Genomic DNA, 27,568 nt, shown 5'->3' on the forward strand with positions numbered 1-27,568 from the left:
CAGAATGCACCGCGCGGCGCAGCGATGGAATCATGAGCTCGTGCGCGCTTGGGAAACTTCGGATGATCCGGGATCAGATTTACCATTTGCGCACAGCCGACGGAACAAGCAAAACAAGAGCCCCTATAACGATCTCAGGTCAGAACTTGTGGGTACTTTCCATTACAAAACGAAACAAAAATGCCATTTATTGCACTTGTGGATGGAATTAGTTCGCCAATGATGAAGGAAGAGCTAAATTAAATTTATTCAGTCTTTACTATTACTAAACGTACTCCACTCATGAATAAATATTAAATCTGGTGGTTTGAGTAAACTTCAGGTGTTCATTTGCTGTGAAATAGGTTTTAATGTCCTCGTCAAGGAATTGTTTTCCCCATGTTTCTAGTCGAGTACCAGTTCTTAGTGACCACACGATGTCACTCCAGAGTAAGTAATGAATCTCAGTGGTCACTGATTGGGACGAAACCTGTTGAGGTCAAAATGGTTTTATATTCACATTGTAAATAGGGAAGTCATAATAGCAGCCTATGACTATCAAAGTACAACAACAAATAGTGCTGATGTTGTTTGAGGTCATGCATACTTGTGATTTCAGACCCAATATTCAAATTACCATGAAGTTGTCGGTGAACGAATGTGTGAATATAAAACCAACTTTACCTCAATACAAAACCAGTCCTCCAATTAGAACTGCTGTTAGGTTTAAAATGAATCAATTGGAAATGTTATGAGGGATTAGAATCCATTCAGCACAACTATCCCTTTCGATTTAACTGATTCATTATTATATCTAATTTACAGCACCTATTGTCTTCTCACTGCATCTATAACAGTGTGGAGAGAGGGATCCAGTCATTCATATGCAGTTAAATGAACAAAATATCATTTTATTCATGTAAAAGTAACACTTCTATCAAATCAACATAGTTTTGCAATGATACATTCATGTCAGATTTCAAATATGTGTCCTAGTTTCAGGGGCGCTGCTAGAAACGTTGGTCCCTTTTGGATTATTTGAGTTTAGGGTCCCTGGTAGTACTGTTAATATGAGATAAGCAGATCTCTGGGAGCCCTAAAAGCGTGTGCGCCCTTAGAATCTTCCTAATTCTGCCTATTTTATGTCAAGACTATTAGACATCTATTAAAATGTGATAAATCAGCCATTATCTGGGGCATTTGCAGCTTGCTTGAGCATTTCTTTGCTTACTCCATTGGCAGATTATTTAGCTTGTTTGAAGGAAAAACACACTTAATTTTGACATTATTTCATAAAAAAGACAATATTTTTTGCTTGTCTATTAAATGCTTCTTGATTTAAGAGTTTTTATTTATTTGGACTAGAAACAAGACCAAATATTAAAGTAAGTTTGCAGTGAAATTAAAACAAAATGCCATTTTCACCCTCATTAAATACTTAAAAATAAGTAAGAAAAGCACTTTTTGCAGTGTAGACATTATTTTTCTTTTTGGCTTAGTTCCTTTATTATCTGGGGTCGCCACTGCGGTATGAACTGCCAACTTATCCAAAATATGTATAACGCAGCGGATGCCCTTTCAGCTGCAACCCATCACTGGGAAACTTCTATAGAATCTCATTCACACACATACACTACAGCCAATTTAGCTTACCCAATTCACCTATGGCGCATGTCTTTGGGTTTGTGGGGGAAACCGGAGCACTCGGAAGAAACACACAAGAACACTGGGAGAACATGCAAACTCCACATAGAAATGCCAACTGATCCAGCCGAGGCTCGAACTAGTGACCGTCTTGCTGTGAGGCAACAGCGCTACCCACTGAGCCACCTTAATGTCTTCTCACTGCATCTAAAACAGTGTGGAAAGAGGGGTTCAGTCATTCATATGCAGTTAAATGGATAACATGTAATATAACAATAAAAAAGCTTGTTTTATCTAAAGCAACACTCTATGTTAAACTCAATATTAAATCAAGGTTGTTTTGCAATCATACATTCATGTTTTCAAATGTCAAAGATGTGCCCTATTTTTAGGAGAGCTGCTAGAAATTTCTAATAGTATCTGGATGCAACCTTTATGATTGCATCTCTCAGTGATGCAATGTCAGACACAATGAACTCAATGGAGCTGGTGACGTAATTGTGAGGGGTAGGGTTAGGGGTGGGGTCAGGGGAGCCCATTAAAAAGCATTACATGCAACTCAGATTGCATCTGCACTAGGTCTGCATCCAGACTCCTCTTGAAATTAAAAGAAAATTTCAGTTTAGTACCCTTACTACTACGGTTGATACAAAATAAACAGATCTCTGGAAGCCAAAAAAGTGTGTGCACTCTTATAATCTTACTAATTCTGCCTATTTAATGTCAAGATTATCAGACATTTATTAAAATGTAATAAATCAGCCAGAATCAGGGACAATTGTCACTCTAAAGGACCCCCGGCCTCCACACCGTCGACCTCTGCAGACATCAGTCTGACAGCAGACAGGTTCAGGGATGTTTTATAGTTTTAGAATATTTTAAATACTGATGGTAAATAAATATCTGATTTCACACCCCATCATACGTCAGCACCATCGTTCACTTTCTGAGGAAACTATTTAAAATTTTTAGATACATTTTTTCTCTGAAGCAGCTTGCTTTAGCATGGCTTTTACAAATGTTTACAAAATGGCCATATATAAACTTTATGTTTTGATAGAAAAAATGCCTTAAAAGTCAAAACTGTCAGTTGTCGACATCGGGAGAGATTTCTCTTAAATCTAAATAATCTGCCAATGGCGTAAGTAAAATAAGTATAATCTTTTTTTGCATTTTGACATATTTTTGCTTATTCCATTGGCAGATTATTCAATTTGTTTTCAAGAAAAACACACTTAATCTTGGCATATTATTTCATAAAAAAAGACCATAATTTTTGCTTGTCTATAAAATGCTTCTTGATTTAAGAATTTTTTGATATTTGGACTAGAAACAAGATAAAAAATCTAAATAAGAAAATCCTTTTTTGCAGTGTAATTACTGTAAAACTAAATGCCTTTTCAAATCCAGAATTTTACTATCAGAACCTCATTAAATACTTATAAAATAAGTAAGAAAAACATTTTGCAACTGTACACAATTTGATATCTGTATGGTTAAGTCAATCAAGGTGCATGAGCTGAAGAGATGCAAAATGCATTTGTGTTGATTCTTGTGCATGCATGAGAATTTTTGGTTTTGTAAAAATCCACTCAATTTTGGCATATTCTTGATTTAAGAATGTTTACATATTTGGACTAGAAGCAATACAAAAAAAACATTTCTTGCAGTGTAGACATTTAGTTTTCAAAATAAAAATGTACCTTAAACTTTACAAAATGCTCAACTTTTAACTTGCAATTAAGTCAATCCCGATGCATGAGCTGAATGAGATGCAAAAGTCATTTGTGTTGGTTTGTGTGCATGTGAATTTGTGGTTTTGTCAAATTTACACTCAATTTTGCCATATTATTTTTAGATTTAAGAATCTTTTGATATTTGGACTTGAAACAAGACAAAAAAGCATTTTATGCTTTGTAGACATTTAGTTTTCAAAATAAAAATGTACCTTCAACTTTATAAAATGCTCAACTTTAAACTGTACACAATTTGATATGGTTAAGTCAAGCAAGATGCGAGAGCTGAATGAGCTGCAGAAGGCATGTGTTTTGGTTTTGGTTTTGTCAAAATCACAATCAATTTTGGCATATTATTTCTTGATTTCTGAAGTTTTATGTATTTGGATTAGAAACAAGACAAAAAAGCATTTTTGCAGTGTAGACATTTAGCTTTCAAAATGAAAATGTTCCTTGATCTTTACAAAATGCTCAACTTTAAACTTTACACAATTTAATATCTGTATGGTTTAGTCCATTAAGATACATGAGCTGAATGAGCTGCAAAAGGCATGTGTGTTAGTTTGTGTGCATGTGAATTTGTGGTTTTGTTTGTTCTCTAATTTGTTGATAATCTTTTCTTGTCAGATGAGCTCATACTACACCGCCAACATGCTTCCCAGACTGAGAACCGATAAAACAAAATTGGTCCTGCACGCTCCCATGGTTTGCTGGAAATTACAAGACCAGACTTGCTTCCCCTTCGGCAATTTCAGGTAACGATCAGTTTTTGCAGATGCGAAACATTAACTGTCTTATTTCTTCCTTTTGCTATATTTAGTGTACAAAAAGCTTGTGCAGTTTCACTTAATACATTAATCCATCATTATTTTTGCTACAACTGATGCATTATATTGTCAAGATGAGTCACTTCATTCAGATAATGAAGCATGTGACATATATAACAACAAGTGTCAAAGCATCTGTCTAAATATACAGGTGAGGCATTAAATCCAACATAACTTTCAAGAACAACAGATTTCTTTTTATTTCCTTACTGTTAAGACCTGCCTATGCAGTTTTGGACATGTAAATATAGGTCAGTTATTGCTTTAAATCTCCAAGATGAGCTTTAAAGCATGCCAGTTTGAGATCTATAGTATTTGTTACACCGATAGCAAAATTCATGTGGCTCAAATCCGGCCCACACCAAACACTTACATCTGGCCCACATGCTACATGTAATGATGGCACTTGGGCAGTACGCTCCTGTTTGCCAGATCTAGGCCACAATTAAGCCATAGCAATACCACATATTAGCCAAAATTCGACAAAATGAACCAGAACTGACCTTATTCTGGGCCACAGTTTGCTTTTTATTTTGGCCCAGATCCGGCCCACACAAGACACTTGCACCAGACCCACACAGCCAGAGCTTACAGCCCCGACTATTTGCCAAAAGTGACCCACATATGTCTTAAGATAACTGGGCTACATGTGCCATATTTTTTCTGGGCCACTTTAGGCTCACAGTCACATTAGCCAGAGCTTACTGTGCCAAATATTTGCCAAAAGTGGCCCACATATGTTTTAAAATAACTGGGCTGCATTTGCTATATTTTCTCTGGGCCACTATAGGCTCATAGCCATATTAGCCAGAGCTTACTGTGCCAAATATTTGCCAAAAGTGGCCCACATATGTTTTAAGATAACTGGGCTGCATTTGCTATATTTTCTCTGGGCCACTATAGGCTCACAGCCACATTAGTCAGAGCTTACTGTGTGGAATATTTGCCAAAAGTGGCCCACTTATGCCTTAAGATAACTGGGCCACATTTGTCACATCACATCTGGGCCACTTTATGCTCACAGCTACATTAGCCAAAGCTTACTGTGCCAAATATTTGCCAAAAGTGGCCCACATATGTCTTAAGATAACTGGGCCACATTTGTCACATCACATCTGGGCCACTTTAGGCTCACGGCCACATTAGCCAAAGCTTACTGTGCCAAATATTTGCCAAAAGTGGCCCACACATGTCTTAAGATAACTGGGCCACATTTGTCATATCACATCTGGGCCACTTTAGGCTCACAGCCATATTAGCCAGAGCTTACTTTGCCAAATATTTGCCAAAAGTGGCTCACATATGTTTTAAGATAACTGGGCCACATTTGTCATATCACATCTGGGCCACTTTAGGCTCACAGCCACATTAGTCAGAGCTACCTGTGCCAAATATTTGCCAAAAGTGGCCCACATATGTCTTAAGATAACTGGGCCACATTTGTCATATCACATCTGGGTCACTTTAGGCTCACAGCCACATTAGCCAGATCTTACTGTGCCAAATATTTGCCAAAGTGGCCCACATTTTCAATTCAATTCAATTCATCTTTATTTGAATTGCACTTTTACAATGTAGATTGTGTCAAAGCAGCTTCACATAGAAGATTATAGTTAATTGAAGCAGTTTAGTTCAGTTTTCAGAGTTTAAGTCCAGTTCAGTTTATATTAGCTCAGTTCAATTCAACGTGTTTCAATTTTCACTGCTGGGAGTCCAAACATTGAAGAGTCATCCATCGATGCGCAGCTCTACAAGTCCCGAACTATGCAAGCCAGTGGCAACAGTGGCGAGGAAAAAAAAACTTCACCAATAGACGAAAGTGAAGGAAAAAAAAAACTTTTGGAGAAACCTGGTTCAGTTTGCACGACCATTTTTCATAGCGAGAGCTTACTGTGCTAATTATTTGCCAAAATTGGCCCACATATGTCTTAAGATAACTGGGCCACATTTGCCAAATTTTCTCTGGTTCACTTTAGGCTCACAGCCACATTAGCCAGAGCTTACTGTGGCAAATATTTGCCAAAAGTGGCCCACATATGTTTAACATTAACTGGGCCACATTAGCACCTACACATGTGAGCCACTTTGGGTTTAGACCCAGATTACCCCTGAATGAATATGCCACATTTTTGCCAATTGTGGCCCACATTTGTCTTTTGGGCCAAATTGACTATTTTCCACATGTGCCACATCAGGTTCACATTCAGATTACATTTGCCATAAGTGCCAAATCTTTGCCTTAAATGGCCCATATATGAAATGGAATCTTTGGCCCCCTCTTGCAATTGTATAGGTGAGCCATGTCAGGCTCATGTTCATTTTGTCTGGGCTGAAAAAAGATCACCAGTGCCGCATAACTACCATAAGTGGCCCGTATTTGTAGTTATCTTGGTAATATATTCATATCCCTCCACATTCTGTTTTTTTTCACAATAAAATAATTAAAAATGAATGTTTCGTGCGGAAAGGTCAGCGCTTTCTCAGTGAGGAGTACTTCTTCTGTACCTTTGTGGTTTGAGAGTGCTCTTTGTTGGCATTATTGTGTTTGAGTTACTGGAATGTTTGCCCCTGCCTCCAACACTTCACAGCATCCAACACAGAGCTTCCTGTTGTATTCGCAACTGAGAAACTCTTGAGGGACTTTCCTCAGTGACACCACAAATCTAGTGTGTACTAAACTACAGCTGCTGGTCAACTATAATCCCAAGTTATGTGACTATGGCAGACATGCACATTGCAATATCGTTTCTGAAATGATATATTGTGCAGCTCTGCTTTTTTTATTTCAGCCCATATGTTATGCATCAGAATGTTGGGTGATGTTTTAGGAAATTGTTTTTTTTAACATTTGCTCTGAGATTTGTCTCTGAAAATAATAAGTTAAACATAACAAGATTATACATGTATTTACTGTGATTTCTGATCAATTTAAATATGATAAATGATGATAATAATCATTCTGATGATAATAATCAGAATTGTAATAAATAAATTACTTTATTGAGCATCAAAACTACTTATTGGAATGGTTTATGGAGGATCACGTGTCTTTGAAGAATGAAAAATGTAGCTTTAAATGAGGAATAAATTACATTCTTAATATTTATTCACATATAAAGCCAGTTATTCTATTTACGAATAACATTCATGACCGTTTAAATTTTTTACCGAATAAATGTGCAGATTAGACGTATTATATGAAAAATATTAAACTATAAACATACACTAACCGGCCACTTTATTAGGTACACCTTACTATTACGGGGTTGGACCCAATTTTGCCTTCTGAACTGTCTTAATCCTTCGTAGCATAGATTCAACAAGGTACTGGAAATATTCCTCAGAGATTTTGGTCCATATTGACCTGATAGTATCACACGGTTGCTGTAGATTTATCGGCTGCACACCCATGATGCCAATCTCCCGTTCCACCACATCCCTAAGGTGCTCTATTGGATTGAGAATTGATGACCTTGAGATGGTTGTGCGCGAAAATCCCAGTAGATCAAGTCACTTAAATCACCTTTCGTCCTCATTCTGATGGTCAGTTTGAACTGCAGCAGATCATCTTGACCATGTCTACATGCCTCAATGCATTGAGTAGCTGCCATGGGATTTTCTGATTAGAAATTTGCGATAACGAGCAGTTGGACAGGTGTACCTAATAAAGTGGCCGGTGAGTGTATAACTTCAGTGCACAAGATATTTAATTCAGTTCCTGTAAATATTTTTAGAACTCAAAAATAAAAATAATTTTGGATGATGTTTTAGGAAAGTCACATATTTCTCTGAGATGTGTCTCTGATTGCGCTGGTTTTGTTTTTGCACGGCACACAACATGCTGATAAGAAATCAAAACATGTTATGCGTTGGAAAGAGTTCAACTTGTCTACTTTTCCAGGTAGAATAACAGAAATGAAGGTGCTTAAAATTTGCAGCTTTCAGAAACTTGAGCAGAAAGGATTTCTGTATAAACAGTTTGTGCGTAAAACCTTTTTGATCTAAGCATCATGTTTCCATATTTGTTCTGCTTGTGTTTCACAAACTGGCCCCTGTGTAAATCTCATGTTAGTTTGTTTTTTTGTTTTTTTTGTTGCAGAATGCATTTAATCAGAATAACAGCATTGTGCTGTTTAATGTGCTTTGAAATTAATATAATTTTGTTGGGAGAAAAAAAGCTATTTTATATGCAAATTTTGAAATGTCGCATTAAATGCTTAATGGAAATGACAAGATGTGCTTACATTTTCAAAATGCACTTAAAAAAACACAGCATGTTCATTACATTTTGTCTTCGTCTTCTGAGACGCAAGTAGTTTATGATATACAAAGAAAGGCCCACATTGCCTTCTCCTTACTTAAAGGACAAATTTTACTTTCTTTTACATTTAAGTAATATTTGCCACCAGTTAATCAGGAAATGACAACTTAATGTGATAATCCAGTTTTGCACGTTTAATTAACATCTTTGGCTAAAAAGATAGTAAGATTACATAAGAATTAGCCATTTTGTATATAAACATGTTTTGGAGATCCACAAACCCAGAAAGCATCTTTTAATTACTTATTATAATTATATTTAATTACTAATTATAAAGAAATCATCTTTCATTTTAAAGACGTCTAATAGACATTCAATCATAAATCTTGGCTAAAAGAAGGTTACATTTGGTCTAAAAATCTAGACTCAAGTAATTTATGATATCTAAAAGAAGTCCACATTGGCTAACGCACCCATTTTTCTTTTATTTTTGATATTTGCCGCTATTTTTTTCTCTTTTTTCTCTGGAAACGCTGCTTTATTCGCAAATGTTTTGGGATTTTTCCAGTTTGCAGATAGGTTTATTTCACATCTTTGTTTAAAATCATAGTAAGTCTACATATGATTTATATAAACACATTTTTGGAGATGCACAAACTCAGAAAACCTGTTTTTTTTAACATTTAAAATACGTCTAATAGACATCAAAACATACATCTTGGCTAAAACAAGACTAAATTTGGTCTGAAAATCTAGTAGAAATCTGTTATATTTTACAATAAAGGCCCACATTGGCTTCTCCTAATGCAGCAATTTTTCTTCTTTTATTTTTTTGATAATTGCTGCCAGTTTATCAGGAAGTGAGGATTTTGTTCTCTTTGACTCATTGGATGGAAACGCTGCTAAATTCGCAAATGCTGTATGCAATAATCAAGTTTTGCACATTGGCTTCATTTGCATATTTGGACCAAATTATAGCTTTTTTATAAAAAACCTGTTTTTGGAGATGCACAAACCCAGAAAGCCTTTTTTTTTTTTTTTTTTTTTTTTTTTTACATTTAAAAGACGTTGTATAGACATCCAAGCATAGATCTTGGCTAAAACTGTCATAAATTTGTTCTGAAAATGTAATAGATGTAACTAATTTATGATATTCAAAAAAAAGTCCACACTATCTTCTCCTAATGCAGAGATTTTTCTTTTCTTTTTGATATTTGCTGCCAGTTTATCAGGAAGTGATGATTTTGTTCTCTTTGACTCATTGGTTGGAAATGCTGCTTTATTTGCTAATGCTTTATGCAATAATCAAGTTTTGCACATAGGTTTCATTTGCATCTTTGTCTAAAAACATGTAAGCCTACATATGAATGAGCTTTTTCTTTATATACAAACACATTTTTGGAAATGCACAAACCCAGCAAGCATTTTTTTTTTTACATTTAAAATACGTCTAATAGACATCCAAACATAGGTCTTGGCTAAAACAAGACTAAATTTGGTCTGAAAATCTAGTAGAAATTTATGATATACTGTACAAAAAAGGCCCACATTGGCTTCTCCTATAATGCAGCAATTTTTCTTCTTTTATTTTTTGATATTTGCTGCCAGTTTATCAGGAAGTGATGATTTTGTTATCTTAGACTCATTGGATGGAAACGCTGCTTTATTTGCAAATGCTTTATGCAATAATGAAGCTTTGCATATAGGTTTAATTTGCATCTTTGGATCAAATCATAGTAAGCCTACATATGAATTAGCTATTTTATATATAAACCTGTTTTTGGAGATGCACAAACCCAGAAAGCCCTTTTTTTTTTTTTACATTTAAAAGACTTTTAATAAACATCCAAACATAGATCTTGGCAAAACAAGGCTAAATTTGGTCTGAAAATCTAATAGAAGTAAGTAATTTATGATATCCAAAAAAAAAGTCCACATTGGCTTCTCCAGCAATCTTTTTTTATTTTTGATATTTGCCACACGTTTCTCAGGAAGTAATTATTTGGTTCTCTTTGACTCATTGGATGGAAACTCTCTTTTATTTCCAAATGCTTTATGCAATAATCCAGTTTTGCACATAGGTTTATTATGCATTTGTAATTTATGATAAACAAAAAGTCCACATTGGCTTCTCCTAACGCAGTGATTTTTCTTTCTCTTCAAGGTTTTTGGAGACGCATTAATCCAGAAAGCATTTTCTACATTTAAAAGGCGTCTAATAGACATCAAATCATAGATCTTGGCTAAAACAAGGCTAAATTGGGTCTGGAAATCTAACAGATGTCTAACAGTAGTCCAGAAATCGACAACAGTCTATATGTGAAGTTTTTCTACTCTATTTGATGACTATAATCTATTTTTGGACTGTTGTTAGATGTCTATTAGATCTTCAGCCCTATCGATGTCCGTATGTTTATTAGACTTATTTTAACCATAAAATTGCTTGGTGTGAAGGAAAGGTAACGGTTCAGATCTTTTCATTGGCATTTAACTCAATAAAACATCCATTTCTAAAAGATTTAAAAGGAAGAAGAAACTAATTGTTGATAAAGAATATTTTTTATTAAAAAATAAAAGGAAGTCGTCGTATTGCATAGGTTATATGTGAAGATATGTAAAAAATATGGGGGTCTTTAAACGGTGTACCCCTGCAATCTTTTATTAGGGATATGCAGAAATAAAACATCATAGTTTTATTTGATTCCAATTAGTGTCAATGTGGCGCTGGAATTACTGGAATAGACTGTTGGTTTTGGAAAGCTAAAGCACATGGCTTGTTAAAACGTGATGCTATGCCAAGTTATGCATTTTAAAAAGCGAAACTTGAGTTCTGCATAAAAGTTTGGAGGGATGTGCTTGTGAAAATCTTGAAACTGAAAATCTTTTCCGTTAGCAGTTCAGCTAAGGTTAGTGTTGTGTTGGAGGGCGGGGGGTACGTATTCCCACACACACATTTGTCCTTGTCTTTTAACTATAGTGATGCTGCTGGCAGTGAAATAGCTGCTTCACGGAAAGGCACACACACCCTCAGATCACTGCCAAGCTCTCGGATATCAAAAGGCATTCAAGCTATTCATTATTAAGTTGACAATGACTTGTTTTGATCTCTTCAAACAAACTTCTGTTCAGCATGAAGGTGCTTTATATTTCTGGCTCCACTAAAAAAAGCATTGATAAATTCGATTCCAAGAAAAGTAAATACACCCATTAGTTTTAAGGGGATTTGAACTAAGTTTGCTTTAGCACAGTTTAAGTGCATTTACACTATACCTGTCAACGTTTTGGAAACATTTATATTTGTAATGTTTTGAAAGATTTATCTTGTTCTCACTCATTCTGCATTTATTTTGATCACTAAGGCAATACAGCAGTGATGGTGTTTAATGTAATTTAAATTTACAGTAACTTCACTACTATTTGAAACCTCAGAAATCATTTTGCACCTCTGTTATCATTATTTATTTAATATACATTATTGTTTAATTCCGGTTTATTTGTATAGCACTTTTTACATTGATTGTTGTTTCAATGCAGCTTTACAAAAGGGGCACATTATTGCATTACAATTAAATTAAGTTAAAGTTACAATCAAATATAAGAAATTAAATACAGGCAAAGTTAACCTGCAATTTTATAGCATATAGGTGATGTCTATGTGTACACGTTTAATCAAGTGTATTTGTGTACCAGATAAACTCCGCGGACCCGGTACCTACACTGCGTCATTGACTTTCGCTTTAAGATTTAAAGGGCTAGCATTGCACCAGATCCCCTTAAGTGGTTTCGTTTGAAAGTTTAGAATCTATATTTTATGCACATATGGATCACTTTGGTTTTTATTCTACTCTACAAACGTTATTTACACTTGAATACACTGGATTTTGGATACCCGAGCTGGATATTGAACATTGGTTCATTTTCATATTTTTCACATGACACGTATACAAGTTATAGGTCAAATGAAAGCTGTTGCCGGTGCTTATACGGTTCTAGCATTCTTTTTTCTGAATTATATTCACATGTCAAACAGTTGTCGAATGAATCAAGGTGTTTCCATTGCACAGAAGTGAAAACAATACATTTATGATCAATAAGCAGCCCCAGATAGCACAGACAGCTGTCATCTCTTACCTTATGCTGTGCGCTACAGGGCCATTCTCCTCTGGTTTTGAGGTGATGTGCATAAGTAATCCTTTTATACAGGGCTGGACTGGGGCAAAAAAACGGCCCTGGCATTTTGGGCCAGAGCGGCCCACTACATTCAATCAAAATGCTATCTATCTATGCACGTCCAATTTTTTTATCAACTCATATTTTATAAAACACAAAAGCCATATATATGAAATAAATAAATACAAACTTTAATCTCAATTTAATTTCTGTATACTGTCCATAAAGATATTTGTTGAGTTCTAAAAAATACACTATTCATTCATTTATTTTTCTTCGCATAAGTCCCTTATTTATCAAGGGTTGCTGCAGTGGAATGAACTGCCAACTATTCCAGCATGTTTTATGCAGCAGATGCCTTTCCAGCCACAACCCAATATTGGAAATCACCCATACAAACTCATTCACACACTCATACACTACAGCCAATTTAGCTCATTCAATACACTATTCACTCAGCCTATATTCAATAAAAAACATAACAAAAACTGCCTGCTAATGCATGGGTAAATCTTCAAAGGGAACAGTGTACTTTATAACCTCATTCACCTCAAATTTGTTTCATTTTGATATTATGATTAACAGACACCAAACAGCCTCGTGTAGCTATATATTTATATGAGCATCATCTTCACTCTGCATATTTAAAACAAAACAGGGCTTAAATATAACTGCCTCCTTTCATTTTCTTTGAAAAGAACAAACTTTACCCCGTCTCTTTTGCAGAATATCAGTTTTAGTAATCAATAATGGCCATTATAACAGTATAACAAACAATAAATTTATATGATAAAGGTAAGCAATCAGTCAATGTGCAGAATCAGTGTACGTGGTTACATAAATTAATATATTAGCTTATCTTTGCACTCAGCCAAAACAACAAGATGAATTCAATATCACGTTTAACAACTATAGTGAGATCAGATCCAGCAGATGAACTGTCTGACATGCACTATACTCTCACCTGGGGTTTATGCTCACCCGCCAGCTCTTGTCAGAGAGTGTGTGGTCACGTGATTTGCGTTTTTAGCCGTGTACTAGAATGAAAGGAGAACTTCTCAGAACCGCTAAATGAAACGGCGGTGTATTTCCCACGATTTCTCTGCGCCTCCCTTGCGTTTCTTCTCTCTGACTCTCGACTATTTTGACAAATACACACAGACGACGCACGCTCACGCGGAGTCCAAAATAGGAGTTTGTGATTGGGCCAGCCCAATGTCAATAAAGAAAAGAGCCAATGGGCTGCAGTGTCACATGGGCCGGCCCGGTCTGTCTGTCCGGGAAAAAAGCATCTACTTTTAGAGAGTCACAGATCACAGGAGCGTCAATTAATAAGGCAGAAAAAAGCGATAGGCTGCTAAGCCTTTTATGGGCCGATCAGATCATAAGACGATGATCAGCCCGGCCCAAAAAGTACGTCGGCCCACCGGGAAAGTGCCTGGTCCGCCAGATGGCCAGTCCGCCCCTGCATGTCTGACGTGTTCCAAACACAGTGAATTATGTTTGATCAAACAAAAGAATAGTGAAATATGAAAACAATGATCGGTCCCTGTGGCTTTACAGCACCTCTCATCAGTTGAAATACAATAACTTTTGCATAGTTTATGGTTGAGACATTTTTCTTTTTTCCTATGATTAAAAACATGTGCAGGAACCACCAAAATTTATAACAGCATGCTAGACCACACAGAAAAAGGTATACTTTCAAATTTGAGTTGATAAAAAAATACAAAAAGCTTTTTTTGGTGTTTATTATAACACAGACAACATATACACTTATTTTAAACACTTTCAATACTGTTTTATGAAAATTTAAAGGGTTATCTTTAAAATGGGGTATATGCCGAAGCATGCTAATAGGACTTTTATTTTGCCATTAACCTGGGTTAAGCGCTTCCGGCGAATTGATTGCCAATGCAAAATCCGGTGCGTTTAAGGTCTGTTTTCTTTAAAAATCTCCACTAGCTGAGTGATATCCGATTTAAAGTGCGTCTCAGATTGTACAAGAAGCACTGCATTAAATTACATCTCCCCCGCCATATCTTTATTATATGAGCATTTATTTTACCCCAGTATATTCAATGGAGCTTCTGCGTTAGCCTGCCGATTCTGACCGGCGCATGCGAGTAAACAGCTTTTTGTCTCGTTTTACGCTTGATTAACTAAATAAATGCTAAAGTTTATTTAACTGAATGTATTTTAATGACATTACAACATCGATGCTGTATAAGGAACCGTATAAAATGAGAAAATGGTCACAATAACAGGTCACCGGAAGTGTATCAGCATGAGAACAGCACTAGCTCGGCATATACCCTATGATACCAAATTTTTGCATTTACACCTCTGCATGTGGATTTGGGAAGCTTTTAAATTTGGGTAGCCAAAATCCTGGCGGAAATCCCAAAATAGCACAGGAGTTTAAGAGGTAAGTTGTGTTGCGTTGTGTTGTGTTGTCCTCAAAGTCCTCTATGGTTGGCATCATCTCTTCGTATGTGTTGTCTTTGAGATCCTCAACGGTTAGCATCTTCTCTTCACAGATCTTGGATCGCATCAATGGCGCTGCACAATCTCTAGAAGCCTCGGGATGAGTATCCCCAAGTAGAGAACCCAGAAAATAATTAGCTTAGCTGGTGTTCATAGTTTATTTGAACAAGAGATATTAAATATCAATGCAAAAATCAAGTGCTATAAATGAAACTAGCATAGAAACAAACATGTAAAGCATATAAGTATTTCTAATGAAATGGCTAGTGCATTAATACAGCAGTGTATCCTACAGGGGGCTTGTCAAGCCCACTCACCTGCATGTAGTACACTCATGCATCATACCATTACGTGATGCATTGTGTGTATGCTTTACTTAAAAGTTAGGTCTTTAATCTAGTTTTGAACTGAGAGAGTGTGTCTGAGCCTTGAATATTATCAAAAAAGCTATTCCAGAGTTTAGGAGCCATACATTAGAAGGCTCAACCTCCTTTAGTAGACTTTTGCTATTCTGGGTAAGGGAAAGCAGGAAACAATGCAACACTTTATGGTTTTGGCCAAATAATGAACAAATTAATGGGGTTAGACAAACCATTTTTTTTTTTACCAACAACAAACAAGTTGTAACAAACAGAGAGTTAGTTGTAACACACGCTTGAAAAGCTAGATTTCACACAATTAGTTTAAATCCAGTTTACTTTAAATAGTAGCTATATTTCCTCACTACTTAACTAATTTATTTTTTATTCTACATAGCACAGTATGTTTATTTATTTATTTATTGGATAAACACATTTGGATTTATTTACATTATTATCCATTATTATACCATGCATTTATTTGTACTATTAACAATAAAATATATATATTTTTGTCTATTAAAAAAACATTTTATTTAAAAAGTTTTCAACATTACACTTAAAATTAAAAAGTTATTTTGTTGTTTTAATTAGTGTCCAACAGTGTGTGGCTTATTTGTTACACCCTGTTACAACTAGCCCCTCTGTGTTGTGTTTTCCTCAAAACTGTCTAACAGTCACCATGTGTTTTACATCTTTCAAAATGGTTCCATCTTTTAGCCTAGAAGACGGTAATCACAACAATATAAGATGTTAGGTTCATACTTTCACTGAATTTTTAAAATAAAAAAATATCGAGTATAATAAAAAATACCTTTATGCTGCCAAAATGGTTTCTCCTGTGTTTCTCATCCAAATTTCGCTGAACTTTTTTAATAATTTGCAGGAAGACGTCTGCCGACACTGTGGTGAAAACCTCAGAAGCATGCCCTGGCTAACCTTGAGCAAATACCTTAAAACTCTGTTACATTCTACCCCACATTACTTTGTGTCCTGCGCTCCCATATTACCAGAAGCCCTGTAATTTGCGATCTTAAAGAGCGGGTTGGATTATAGTGTCATTACTAGTGCTTAATTTTTTTTTTTTTTTACTATTAACAAAAACAAAAACATTTTTGTTCTGCTTTAGATTCTTTCGAGAAAAAATAATTTATTTAGCTGAAAACTACATCATTTAGTTTAGATTTTTTTGCAACATTATAAATGTCCTCACTGGTATTTTTGGTCCATATAAATATGATAAACAAATAACATTTAAAATATAATAAAATAAAATAATTACTCTGATGATAAAAATTTGACTTGTAATAATTCAACTATACAATAATTTTCTTGAGTATCAAAACAGCTTATTAGACTGATTTATAAAAGATCATGTGACATCGAAAACTTTAAATCAGGAATAAATTACATTTTAAATGCATTTACATAGAAAAACCAGATATTCCAAATGTAAAAACTTTCACAACATTACTTTTAAAATGATTTTGTACTAAATAAATGCACAGATGAGTCTTATTATTATATAAAAAAATATATCTAAATATATTTAAACAATAAATATTATATTAATAATCTTAATTAATAAAAATTATTTAAAAACAAAATAAAAAAACTTTTTACTACAATGCCCAAGCTATTTAATCCAGTTTGTTTATTTTTTAACATAATATAATATAATATAATATAATATAATATAATATAATATAATATAATATAATATAACATAATATAATATAATATAATATAATATAATATAATATAATATAATATAATATAATATAATATAATATAGGGTGATGCGGTAGCGCTGTCGCCCTACAGCAAGAAGGACACTGGTTCTAGCCTCAGCTGCGCCAGTTGGCATTTCTGTGTGGAGTTTGTATGCTCTCCCTTTGTTTGCGTGGGTTTCCTCCGGGTGCTCCGGTTTCCCCCACAGTCCAAAGACATGCAGTATAAGTGAATTAGGTAAACAAAATTGACCATAGTGTATGAGTGTGTGAGTGTGAATAAGTGTATGGGTGTTTCCCAGTGCTGGGCTGCAACTTGAAGGGCATCCGCTGCATAAAACATATGCTGGAATAGTTGGTGGTTCATTCCTCTATGGCAACCCCTGGTAAATAACCGACTAAGCCCAAGTAAAATGAATAATATAATATAATATAATATAATATAATATAATATAATATAATATAATATAATATAATATAATATAATATAATATAATATAATATAATATAATACACACTTATACATTTCAAATAAGGCTGTTTTTACACCAATTTCCAGTTCACTCACAGAGTTATTCAGTAGAAAAGCATGCAAAAAAAGAGATGTTTTCTCAGAGCTTTGGACTGCACACAGAGTCTAAACTGACAATATCCAGCTGCAGAAATCAGATAAAATTATCGTGCACAGTTTCTTCAAAGAAAAAATAAGTTGTGAGCAGTAAACATTATGCAACCCTGTTTATAAAACCCCCCCAATGAGTTCAGTTGAGCATTATTAGTGTCTGTCAGTGTTTATGAGCCTCTCAATTACCGATCAGGTCATGCACTCCTGCAGACAAATTCTACGGGAATACAGAAGGAAAAAAAAAAAAAAAAACAGCAAAAGAATGTGGGAATGGCAGAGAAATGAAACGGATGCATTTACCAGATAAGGGTGGAGTATATTCCGTAAATCATGCATGAAAGTGAAAGTTACCTGACTTTTTTTTGCATATAAGCACCTGCACTTGATACCTGCATTGCACACCTGCACAATCATCTGATGCTTTTGAGAAGAACAAACACAAAGACAACAATGCAGACTTCAACCTTAACTCTCCTGCTCATCGCTGCGGTTTTCTGCATCAACACTGAAGGTAAGAACGAAACAGAAAAGACATGCAATTTCCCGTAAAAGCTTTCCGGGAGCTGGCTAAATTTTGTTCTTGCATGGGGTCAGATGCATATAGAGAGGAGGAATTTCCGCTGTCAGCCGTAACTAATGCATGCTTTCACTTTCAGCATTTCCAGACACAGCTGTCGATTGCTGCTTGACCACCAAGGACACTCGTATCCCTCTGCAGATTGTTGCGTCCTACTTTCATCAAACCACAGAAAGTGGATGCCCCATTGCAGCTACTGTGTAAGTAGTAGATGATTGGCTTCATTGATTTCTCTACACTGAAGTAAATAATTCAAATAAAGAGTTCTGCAGACGTGCAATAGAAGAGCCTTCAGTAAACAGTACTTAATAGGGAAGAGTTCACTCACAAATGAACTTTCTGAGTTTCTTTCTTCTGTTAAACTCAAAAGAGGATATTTTGAAGAATGTTGGATTTCCGTAGTAGTCAAAAATTTTCCTATGATAGTCAATGGATAAAAGCAGCATTGTTTGATATTTAAAACATAGTATAGTTCACTTAAAAATTACATTCTGTCATCATTTATTCACATTGTTGAGTTTCTTTCTTCTGTTGAACACAAACGAGGATGTTTTGAAGAATGTTGGACTTCCATAGTAGGAAAAAGAGTTACTATGAAAGTCAATGGGTTGAAAGCAACCAGCACTCCTCAAATTATAAAAGGGATAGTTCACTCAAAAATTAACATTCTGTCATCATTTAATCACCTCGTTGAGTTTATTCTGTTGAGCTCAAAAGATATTTTGAAGAATGTTCGACTTCTGTAGTTACTATGGAAGTCAGTGGGTGAAAGCAGCCAACATTCTTCGAAATATCTTCTTTTGCTTTCAACAGAGGAAAGAAGTTCATCAAGGTTTATAAATGGTGAAAGAATGTTCGTTTTTGGGTGAACTATGCCTTTTTTATATTTTGAGGAATGCTGGTTGCTTTCACCCATTGACTTCCATAGTAAGATTTTTGACTACTGCAGAGGTCCAACATTCTTCAAAATATCCTCAATTGAGTTCAAAAGAAGAAAGTTACTCAACGAGGTTTATAAATGATGATAGAATGTCATTTTTAGGTGAACTGTACCTTTATATTACGAAGAATGCTGGCTGCTTTCACCTATTGAAATCCATAGTAACATTTTTCTTCTACTACAAAAGTCCAACATTTTTCAAAATATCCTCTTTTGAGTTCAACAAAAGAAAAAAGAAAAAAAAGTTTAAAAACACACGAGGGAGAGTAAATAAGGAGATCATTTTCAGTTTTTGGGTGAACTATTCCTGCAAGGCACTGTAGACAAAAGCACAATTTTCATGCACCTGTCAGTTCTGATATTTAATTGTGTGTTTTTTGTGTAATATAAAGAAAATGTCGAGATTTCAAATACAAAATGAGTCAAAACCTTCACTTCAGCATACAGTATCTTTCAGTTTCTTTACAAACTTCTGGAAAGTTCTCTGAAGTGTCTTACAGTAATTATGTTCACATTTACCTAATTATATATAACATTTAAAAGACTTCAGGTTATAATTTTATTTCTGGCTGTTTGTAGGATTTTATTTGAATTATGGAATGATAAAAGATGATTTTGGAGATCGCTTTTTATTTTTATTTTTCCATTATTGAAAAAAAAATGTGAATAGCCATGAATAAATTCAAATTTTAAGTTAAATAAAATGTTGTATGTGTGTAAATAATCAGGAACATATAATGTATTTATATTTAAAACAAAAAACTTTCACTAATGTGACAAAAATTAGAATTAAACAAGAATTTTGTACCTGATTTGATCACAGAAATGTTTCAAAAGTAGCACATTTATGTAAAAAGTGCATTTATTTTTGCATATTTAACATAACATTTTACAAAATGCTATTCTTAAAGGGAAAGTTCACCCAAAACATTTGGATGCATCATCATTTACTCACTCTTGTGTGGTTTTTAATCATTTCTGATTTAGTAAATTATTAACGTCTTTTTATGTTGAACACAAATGAAGATATTTGAAGAATTGCTTTCACCAATTGACTTTCATTTTAAAGAAAAGGTGCCAGATTTTTAACTTTTGGGTTTATAGAAGCACAGGAACCAACAGAACACTTTATATCCAGCAGTAAAGGATTACATTCATTTATACTGTATGTTCCCACAGATTCATCACCAAAAAGGACAAGAAACTCTGCGCCCCACCAGAGAAAAACATCTGGATTTCCAGGATCATCTCACACCTGGAGAAGAAGCAGAGAAAAGCACTTCAGTAGGAAGGTGAGGTATTAAAAATAACCTCTTGCTTCCGCTCTGAAAGTTTTGTGACACCTCAGACACCTTTATTTGAAAGGCTGAATCAGACCTTTAGCAGAAGTTCTTCTTCCTGGAATCATTGTCTGTCCCCTGATAAGAATAATGTAATCTAGTTTCGTTTTTCTGCTGTTTTTCAGACGAGAAGTGAACAAGATGACCCCGCAGCTGCACTTAACAAACAGGAAGCGATGGCTCTTTATCATCCACGTTATGAACCATTACAGGCAGATATGCTATTTGAGTAGTGTGATATGCTTTTTATTACTTGTCGTACTGTGTCAATTTTGAGTCTTATACATTTGCATGATTATTCCTATAAGCTTGTGTTATTATGACTGATGCTTTGTGTGTTTTTTTTTACTAAGAATGATTTTTTAAATAAATAAATGTTTGTAAATCTCTTGTAAATCTCAATTATTTTCAATAAAAGCACCTCACAGTTATGTGTTTTATTAAATGTTGAGGGATAAAGAAAGCAAACCAAAAATGAGGGCAAGAATCTTGGTGTTATTCTGGAGTCAGATCTGAGTTTCAATAGTCACATCAAGCTAGCAACTAAATCAGATGTCAAACACATTGCAAGAGTTAGATGCTTTGTTTCCAGTGAGGAATTAGAGAAACTTGCTCATGCTTTAATCACCAGCAGAGTGGATTACTGTAAATGACTCCTCACTGGCCTTTTAAAGGTATGAAACGCAAGATAAATATAAAGGTATAAAATAGGTATAAATTTAGGCTTTAGGTATAAAATAGGTATAAATTTAGGTATACTGTAGATCACTGTAATGTGGTGATGTCATTAGCCCATGAACATTTCCAGTTGTCAAACTATTTCATATCTGTAACAAGAGGCGATTCAATCATAACTTGATGTTATAACAGCTATCATAGCATTATTTATCAATATGTGGAACTTTTAAGACTCTCAGAAGCTATGGAAATTTTAAATGTAAAACAGGAAGTTCGTCAGGATTATTTTATCTTTTAAAATGGTCTATAAAAGGTGTACATTTAAAGGTATATAAACATTCTACCATTGTATACTCACCCTTTACTTGTTTCAAACATAAGGACGTAACGATTCATCGTGAGCTAGTTGAAAATTGATTAAAATATGTGACGATTCAAATCATGAAAAAAATATGTTGAACGAATCGCAATACATTTTTTGAACAAAGGGAGCGCTGTGTTTACAGGTGCAAACTCGCTTTACCTGCACATCAGTAACGAGCAAAGAGTAAAATGACAACAGTGAGGTGTGCCAGACAAATCACAAACTGTGTACAAAAAGACGTTTACTTACACTAACAGACCAATGAATATAATGCACATAAACTGTCAGCACAGTGAAAAAATACTGTCACAGACGTCTATATGAAAAAAAAAGCTATTAAGCCAAACCACGTGGACCAGGGGCCTCATGTACAAAGACTTGCGTTGAATTAATGCTACAACATTGCTTACGGACAAAGCTGTAAATGTGTGTACGCAGTAAAAAAAAGCAAATGTAGCCAATGAAACACTGCGTATGCGGAATCCCACGCATATTATCTTCGTACATCCGAATAAACATGAAACTGAGCGCACGTGCACGAGCGCAAAACCCCTCCCTGCTTCCTCCCCCGTATAAATATGGTAATGAATTCACTTTGGCAAAACCAAACGATAAAGCAATGGCAAAAGCAAGCAAGAAGAGAAACTTCACAGAATGGGAGTTGGAGGTGCTGCTATCAGAGGTAGACTGGAGAAAAACTGCGTTATTTGCAAGTTTGTTCTCCGGAATTAATAACAAAAGAAAAAAATACAGTGGGAGAGTTTAGCTGACTCGGTTAACGCAGTGGGGTCTGAACATCACACTGTGAGTTAATTAAAAAAGAAATTGGTTTAATTTAAAGGTGCAGGTTAGAAGTAGAACAGCGGCGCACTGTTATAGTGTGGACCGAACAGGCGGGGGAACAGGGGATGCTGAACTAACACCCTTTGTGGAGAGAGTTGCTTCAATTGTGAGCGACACTTTACTGTCTGGAGTAGTATCTGTGTGTGGGAGACACAGATGTATAATTAGAGGAACACTTTGTTAGGGCGGTATAGCAACACCCCTCCGCTCTTATCAAGGCAGCGCCACTGGCATTTCAGCTGCCCTATCGCCCGCTCTGGAACTGAGGTTGCTGGAACTAGGTTGCTGTTGGAAGTGGTGTTAGTGAGGCCAGCAGGGGGCGCTCAACCTGTGGTCTGCGTGAGTCCTAATGCCCCAGTAAAAGTGAAGGGGACACTACACTGTCAGTGGGCGCCCTCTTTCGGATGAGACGTTAAACCGAGGTCCTGACTCTCTGTGGTCATTAAAAATCCCATGGCACTTCTCGTGAAAGAGCAGAGGTGTAACCCCGTTGTCCTGGCCAAAGTCTCTCTATCAGCCCTTAATCATGGCCTCCCAATCCTCCCGATCCACTGAATTGGCTCTATTATTGACTCTCCACTCCACCAATAGCTGGCGTGTGGTGAGCGCACTAGCACCGTTGTCCTGTGGCAGCCGAAACTGACTGAGAGCGAAAATGGAATAATATCTTTAAATACATAACTCACCAAGTAGCCACCCATCGTGCACCCTACCACCTTGGAGCCTCGTAGCTGTCTCTTTTTCCAAATTTCGACCCAACTCAGCACAGAACTCCAATAGGATAGCTCTTGGAAATCTGAAACAGCTAATTAGCCAGTGGGTTATCGTGGGCCAGAAAATAACTGTGATCCCTAAAAAACGCGTTCCCTTCGGATTCGACTATTGACAATGTCAATATAATAAGGCCAACACTGCCTTTGCCATAGAGTAAAGATTATATACATTTGCAAATGCTTTTATATGTTCTGAATCACATAATTGATTAAAAATATTGTTAATTAATCTATTTTATCAATTATAAATGAATAGCAATGTTTTTCACGTGTTGGTGCGATACTTTGTAGTGTGCAATTTAACATAATTGCCTCTAGGAGTCGCCAATGGAAATAAAACAAACACACAAAAGAAATACACATACGCCAGACATGAAGTTGGCGCGGACCAACGCACATTCTCAAGTTAATTTCATCATTAGTAAATCCAAACGTGATATTGAAAACTGGCGCACGCAGCGTTGATACATGAGGCCTCTGATGGTTTGCAGCTCCGCTTGCTCTGAGTGCTATGGTAATTACATGGTGCATCAGTGTTTTCATAGCGAAAGTCTAAAGATGTTTTTCAGATTGAAAGAGAAAGTTGTTCTGATACAGAAGCAGGTATTAGACTGTTTTTACCCTCTCCTTTTCAAATGAGTTTATGCATAAATAATTAGTAATAATTTGCTTAGTTATGAATATTTAAAAATGTTCAAGATTATCTTTCTTGAAGTGTATCACACTGATACTTATACTAATTAATTGTGCAAGGAATATTAATTGTTCACCTAATCATCTTCAACCCCTGTCTCTATCGCTATGTCTACTATATAATTACTAATTTTATAATCTGTATTTTTTTATTGACCACCTCTGTCTGGTTTAGGAAAGGCTTTCCTCTTCATACCAGCCATCTCAGTCCCCAGTGAAAGAGTTTTTTCATGAGCTGGGGACATTGTAAATGTGCAAAGACCTCAGCTTATGCCAGAAAACATAGATATGCTGATATTTCTTTTTAAATATGTAAAATCCCAGCACAGAGTTTTAGTTTGTATTATTTTATTTACTTTTGGAATTTATTTGTTTTTAAAATAGCAATTTAGTTATGGCAGAAAATATTTTATTTTGCAAAACATGTGCAGCATTTAAAAAAAATTGAAAGGGCTTTTCACCTTGAATTTGTTGCAGATAGACCTCAGTAGCAGAAGGCGTTATAGTTGGGAAAACTTGAGGGAGTTCAACAAATATTTTTAAAAAAATACAAATTACAAAAAAATACAAAAAAAAACAAATATTTACCGCCTCGCGGTCCTATATGCCAATCCTTCCCCTCTCTCTGCTCCCCACACTTTTCTGTCAATACTCTCTACTGTCCTGTCCATTAAAGGTGAAAACCCTCAAAAAATAGTTATATATATATGGGCGAGGCAGTAGCGCAGTAGGTAGTGTTGTCGCCTCACAGCAAGAAGGCCACTGGGTCGGTGGTTCGAGCCTCGGCTCAGTTGGCGTTTCTGTGTAAAGTTTGCATGTTCTCTCTGCCTTCGCGTGGGTTTCCTCCGGGGGCTCCAGTTTCCCCCACAGTCCAAAGACATGCGGTACAGGTGAATTGGGTAGGCTAAATTGTCAGTAGTGTATGAGTGTGTGTGTGGATGTTTCCCAGAGATGGGTTGCGGCTGTAAGGGCATCCGCTGTGTAAAAACTTGCTGGATAAGTTGGTGGTTCATTCCGCTGTGGTGAACCCGGATTAATAAAGGGACTAAGCCGACAAGAAAATTAATGAATGAATGAACATATATATATATATATATATATATATATATATATAAAGTTATAATTGAATCGCCTCTTGTTACAGTTATGAAATAGTTTGATAACAAGCAGGAAATGTTCATGGGCCAATGACATAACCACATTGAAATGATCTCCTCTCTTTCTCCTCTCTCTGTCTGTCTCTGTAACTACACACACACACATTGGTTTTCATTTATTGGTACTTTCCATTGACCCAATGGTATTATTTTGTACAGACAATACTAAATCCAAAGCTCACAGGAAACATTCTGCAGTTTTACAGTTTCAAAACGATCTGCACGATTTATGAGCCATTTTCTTAATGTCCTCAAAGGGACAGAAATGACTGGTATTACTCTACTTTAGGGACATTGAAGAATACTAGGAAAACCCATTCACACACACACACACACACACACACACACACACACACACACACACACACACACACACACACACACACACATATAATGTGTTAATGTGAGTTTTTCCAGTTTTATACGGTTACTTTACAGCATCGATGTAATTAAAATGTAATCAGTTTAATAGACTTTTAGTTAGTTGTTCAAGCGTAAAACAAGATGAAAAGCTGTTTACATGCATGTGCCCTAAGGAGCAGCAGGCGAGTGCAGAAATTCCATTTAAATTTGATTCCTTCTTTTATTTTATTTTCAGCTTAGTCCCTTTATTAAACAGGGGTCGCCACAGCGGAATGAACTGCCAACTTACTCCATTAAAAATACTGGGGTAAAATAAATGTTCATATTTTAAAGACATGGTGCAGAAAAATGTCATGTAATGCAGTGCTTCTTGTAAATTCTGAGACCCACTTTATATCGGATATCACTCAGGCAATGAAGATTGTTGATTTTTAAAGAAAACAGACAATTAAATGTGCAGATTTTGTACGACATACAATTCACTGGCTACAAATATAAAGTCCTTCTGCGTACTTCTGCATATATCCTATTGACATTAAAGCATCACACAGTTAGATTTATCAGCCGATCATCTCTCATTTCAGCACATGTTAAGGGTGCTCAACTGTACTGAGATCTGTAAAGGATAAAACATATGCCAGAGTAATTGGTGGTTCATTCACCTGTGGCGACTCCTGTTATATGAGGGACCAAGCCGAAGGATAGTGAATTCGTGAATTAAGTTTCAGAAGCAAGGCTTAATTTGTGCTTCATAACATTTATTCAGATTTAAAGATGAGCACATCTAAAATCTCGACTGTTGAGTGCAAGTTCTTGTCTTGCTTTATAGCTCGATGTTAAAATAATAAAAGCTTATAAATTTTGTGGGCAACACGGTGGCTCAGTGGCTAGCACTGTCGCCTCACAGCAAGAAGGTCGCTGGTTTGAGTCCCGGCTGGCATTTCTGTGCGGAGAGCCATTAAAACCAATGATACAAAGCACAATGCATTTAGACTTTGTTTGAATCAACTTCAAAATGTCTGACACAGACAAGAAAAACCTTTTTCCAATCTTCTGTTGTTCTGTTTTGGTGACTGTATATATATTATGGCCTCTGTTTGCTGTTTTTATAAGACAGGAGTGTCATCTGTGTTCTTCTTCCTCTTCTGCTTTTTCTTTTGCTGCTGTAGCTCATCTGCTTCAAGGTTTGATGTGTTCAAAGATGCTCTTTTGCAGTACTTGGTTATATCGAGTGATTATTTAAAGTACAAATCAGCTGAACCAGTCTGATTGTTGCCCTCTGACCTCTGGCATCAAAATAAAACCGAACATGAACTGAAATGACTTTCACTTTACATTTTCATTTTTCCTCATCGTTTTTTGTAAACTCTAGAGATGTTTGTGTGTGAAAGTCCCCAAAGATTATCGCTTTCTGAAAGATCATGTGATGCCAGCAACCGCCCCACATTCAAAGACACTTAGATCACCTTTTGTCCCCATATTCTGTCATGTCATTGAGTTAGATATTTGCATTAATGAGCTAAACAGGTTTACCTAGTAAGGTGGACCGTGAGTTGCTGTGCGGTCAGAAACCTTCAGGATTCCCCTGTCTTATACACACTGAATACAAAAGCATGTTCATTGTTTACCACTGCTTTCTACGCTAACAGATTTAGTATTATTATTATCACAATTTTATCATTTCTAATGTTGTATTCTCCCTATTTTACTATAGCGCTTTTGCAATGTAGATTGTGTCAAAGAAGCTTAACGTAAAAAGCCATAACAATATTTTAGATTGTGGAACATTCCAGCATTTAGGCAGGAAGCAGAATAACACTGAGTCCTAACAACAGGTGACATGACAAGATTCCAACGTCAAGCAATTTGTCTGTCTGCACCAAACGTGATGTGACAGAAACATTTAAATACCAGCCACTGTACTACCAGTGAAATGGTAAAAGCTTTTAATGTAATTAATACAAGGTTAACCTCTTTAACATTATTAATAGGCTACTGAGTGAATGATGTTGTCACAGTTCT

General features: G+C 35.6%; 2 protein-coding genes across 8 annotated transcripts in view; both read left to right on the forward strand.

Annotated features, from left to right (window-relative positions):
* Position 1: 1 nt before the first annotated feature.
* On the forward strand, positions 2–21,060 carry ccl19a.2 (chemokine (C-C motif) ligand 19a, tandem duplicate 2). 3 transcript variants are annotated; one of them, XM_087250997.1, is made up of 7 exons: positions 2–138; positions 805–868; positions 3,987–4,114; positions 18,192–18,329; positions 18,475–18,595; positions 20,515–20,627; positions 20,801–21,060. In XM_087250997.1, exons 4-6 carry the CDS (start codon positions 18,236–18,238, stop codon positions 20,621–20,623), a joined length of 324 nt encoding a protein of 107 aa, XP_087107123.1. In that variant the 5' UTR covers positions 2–138; positions 805–868; positions 3,987–4,114; positions 18,192–18,235; the 3' UTR covers positions 20,624–20,627; positions 20,801–21,060. The 3 variants fall into 3 exon arrangements, with proteins under 3 accessions (XP_087107123.1, XP_087107122.1, NP_001129720.3); XM_087250996.1 differs by lacking the exon at positions 805–868; NM_001136248.3 differs by lacking the exons at positions 2–138; positions 805–868; positions 3,987–4,114 and having other exon boundaries at positions 18,213–18,329.
* ccl19a.1 (chemokine (C-C motif) ligand 19a, tandem duplicate 1) overlaps positions 2–27,568 on the forward strand; it is a 37,588-nt gene continuing 10,021 nt past the window's right edge. The window contains exons 1-3 of one of the 5 annotated variants that reach the window (XM_087252910.1): positions 2–138; positions 805–868; positions 3,987–4,114. Coding sequence is in view for 1 of the 5 variants with exons in the window: in XM_087252908.1 (XP_087109034.1) it covers positions 5–138; positions 805–868; positions 3,987–4,114 (326 nt within the window). In the remaining 4 variants the exon portion in view is untranslated. Of the gene's footprint in view, positions 430–804; positions 869–3,872; positions 4,115–27,568 lie in introns of all 5 variants that reach the window. The other 4 variants (XM_087252908.1, XM_087252912.1, XM_087252909.1 and 1 more) reach the window with 4 other exon arrangements.

This window comes from Danio rerio, chromosome 5, assembly GCF_052040795.2.
Source record: "Danio rerio strain M-AB ecotype USA chromosome 5, GRCz13ab, whole genome shotgun sequence".
In the NCBI taxonomy this organism is placed as follows: Eukaryota; Metazoa; Chordata; class Actinopteri; order Cypriniformes; family Danionidae; genus Danio; species Danio rerio.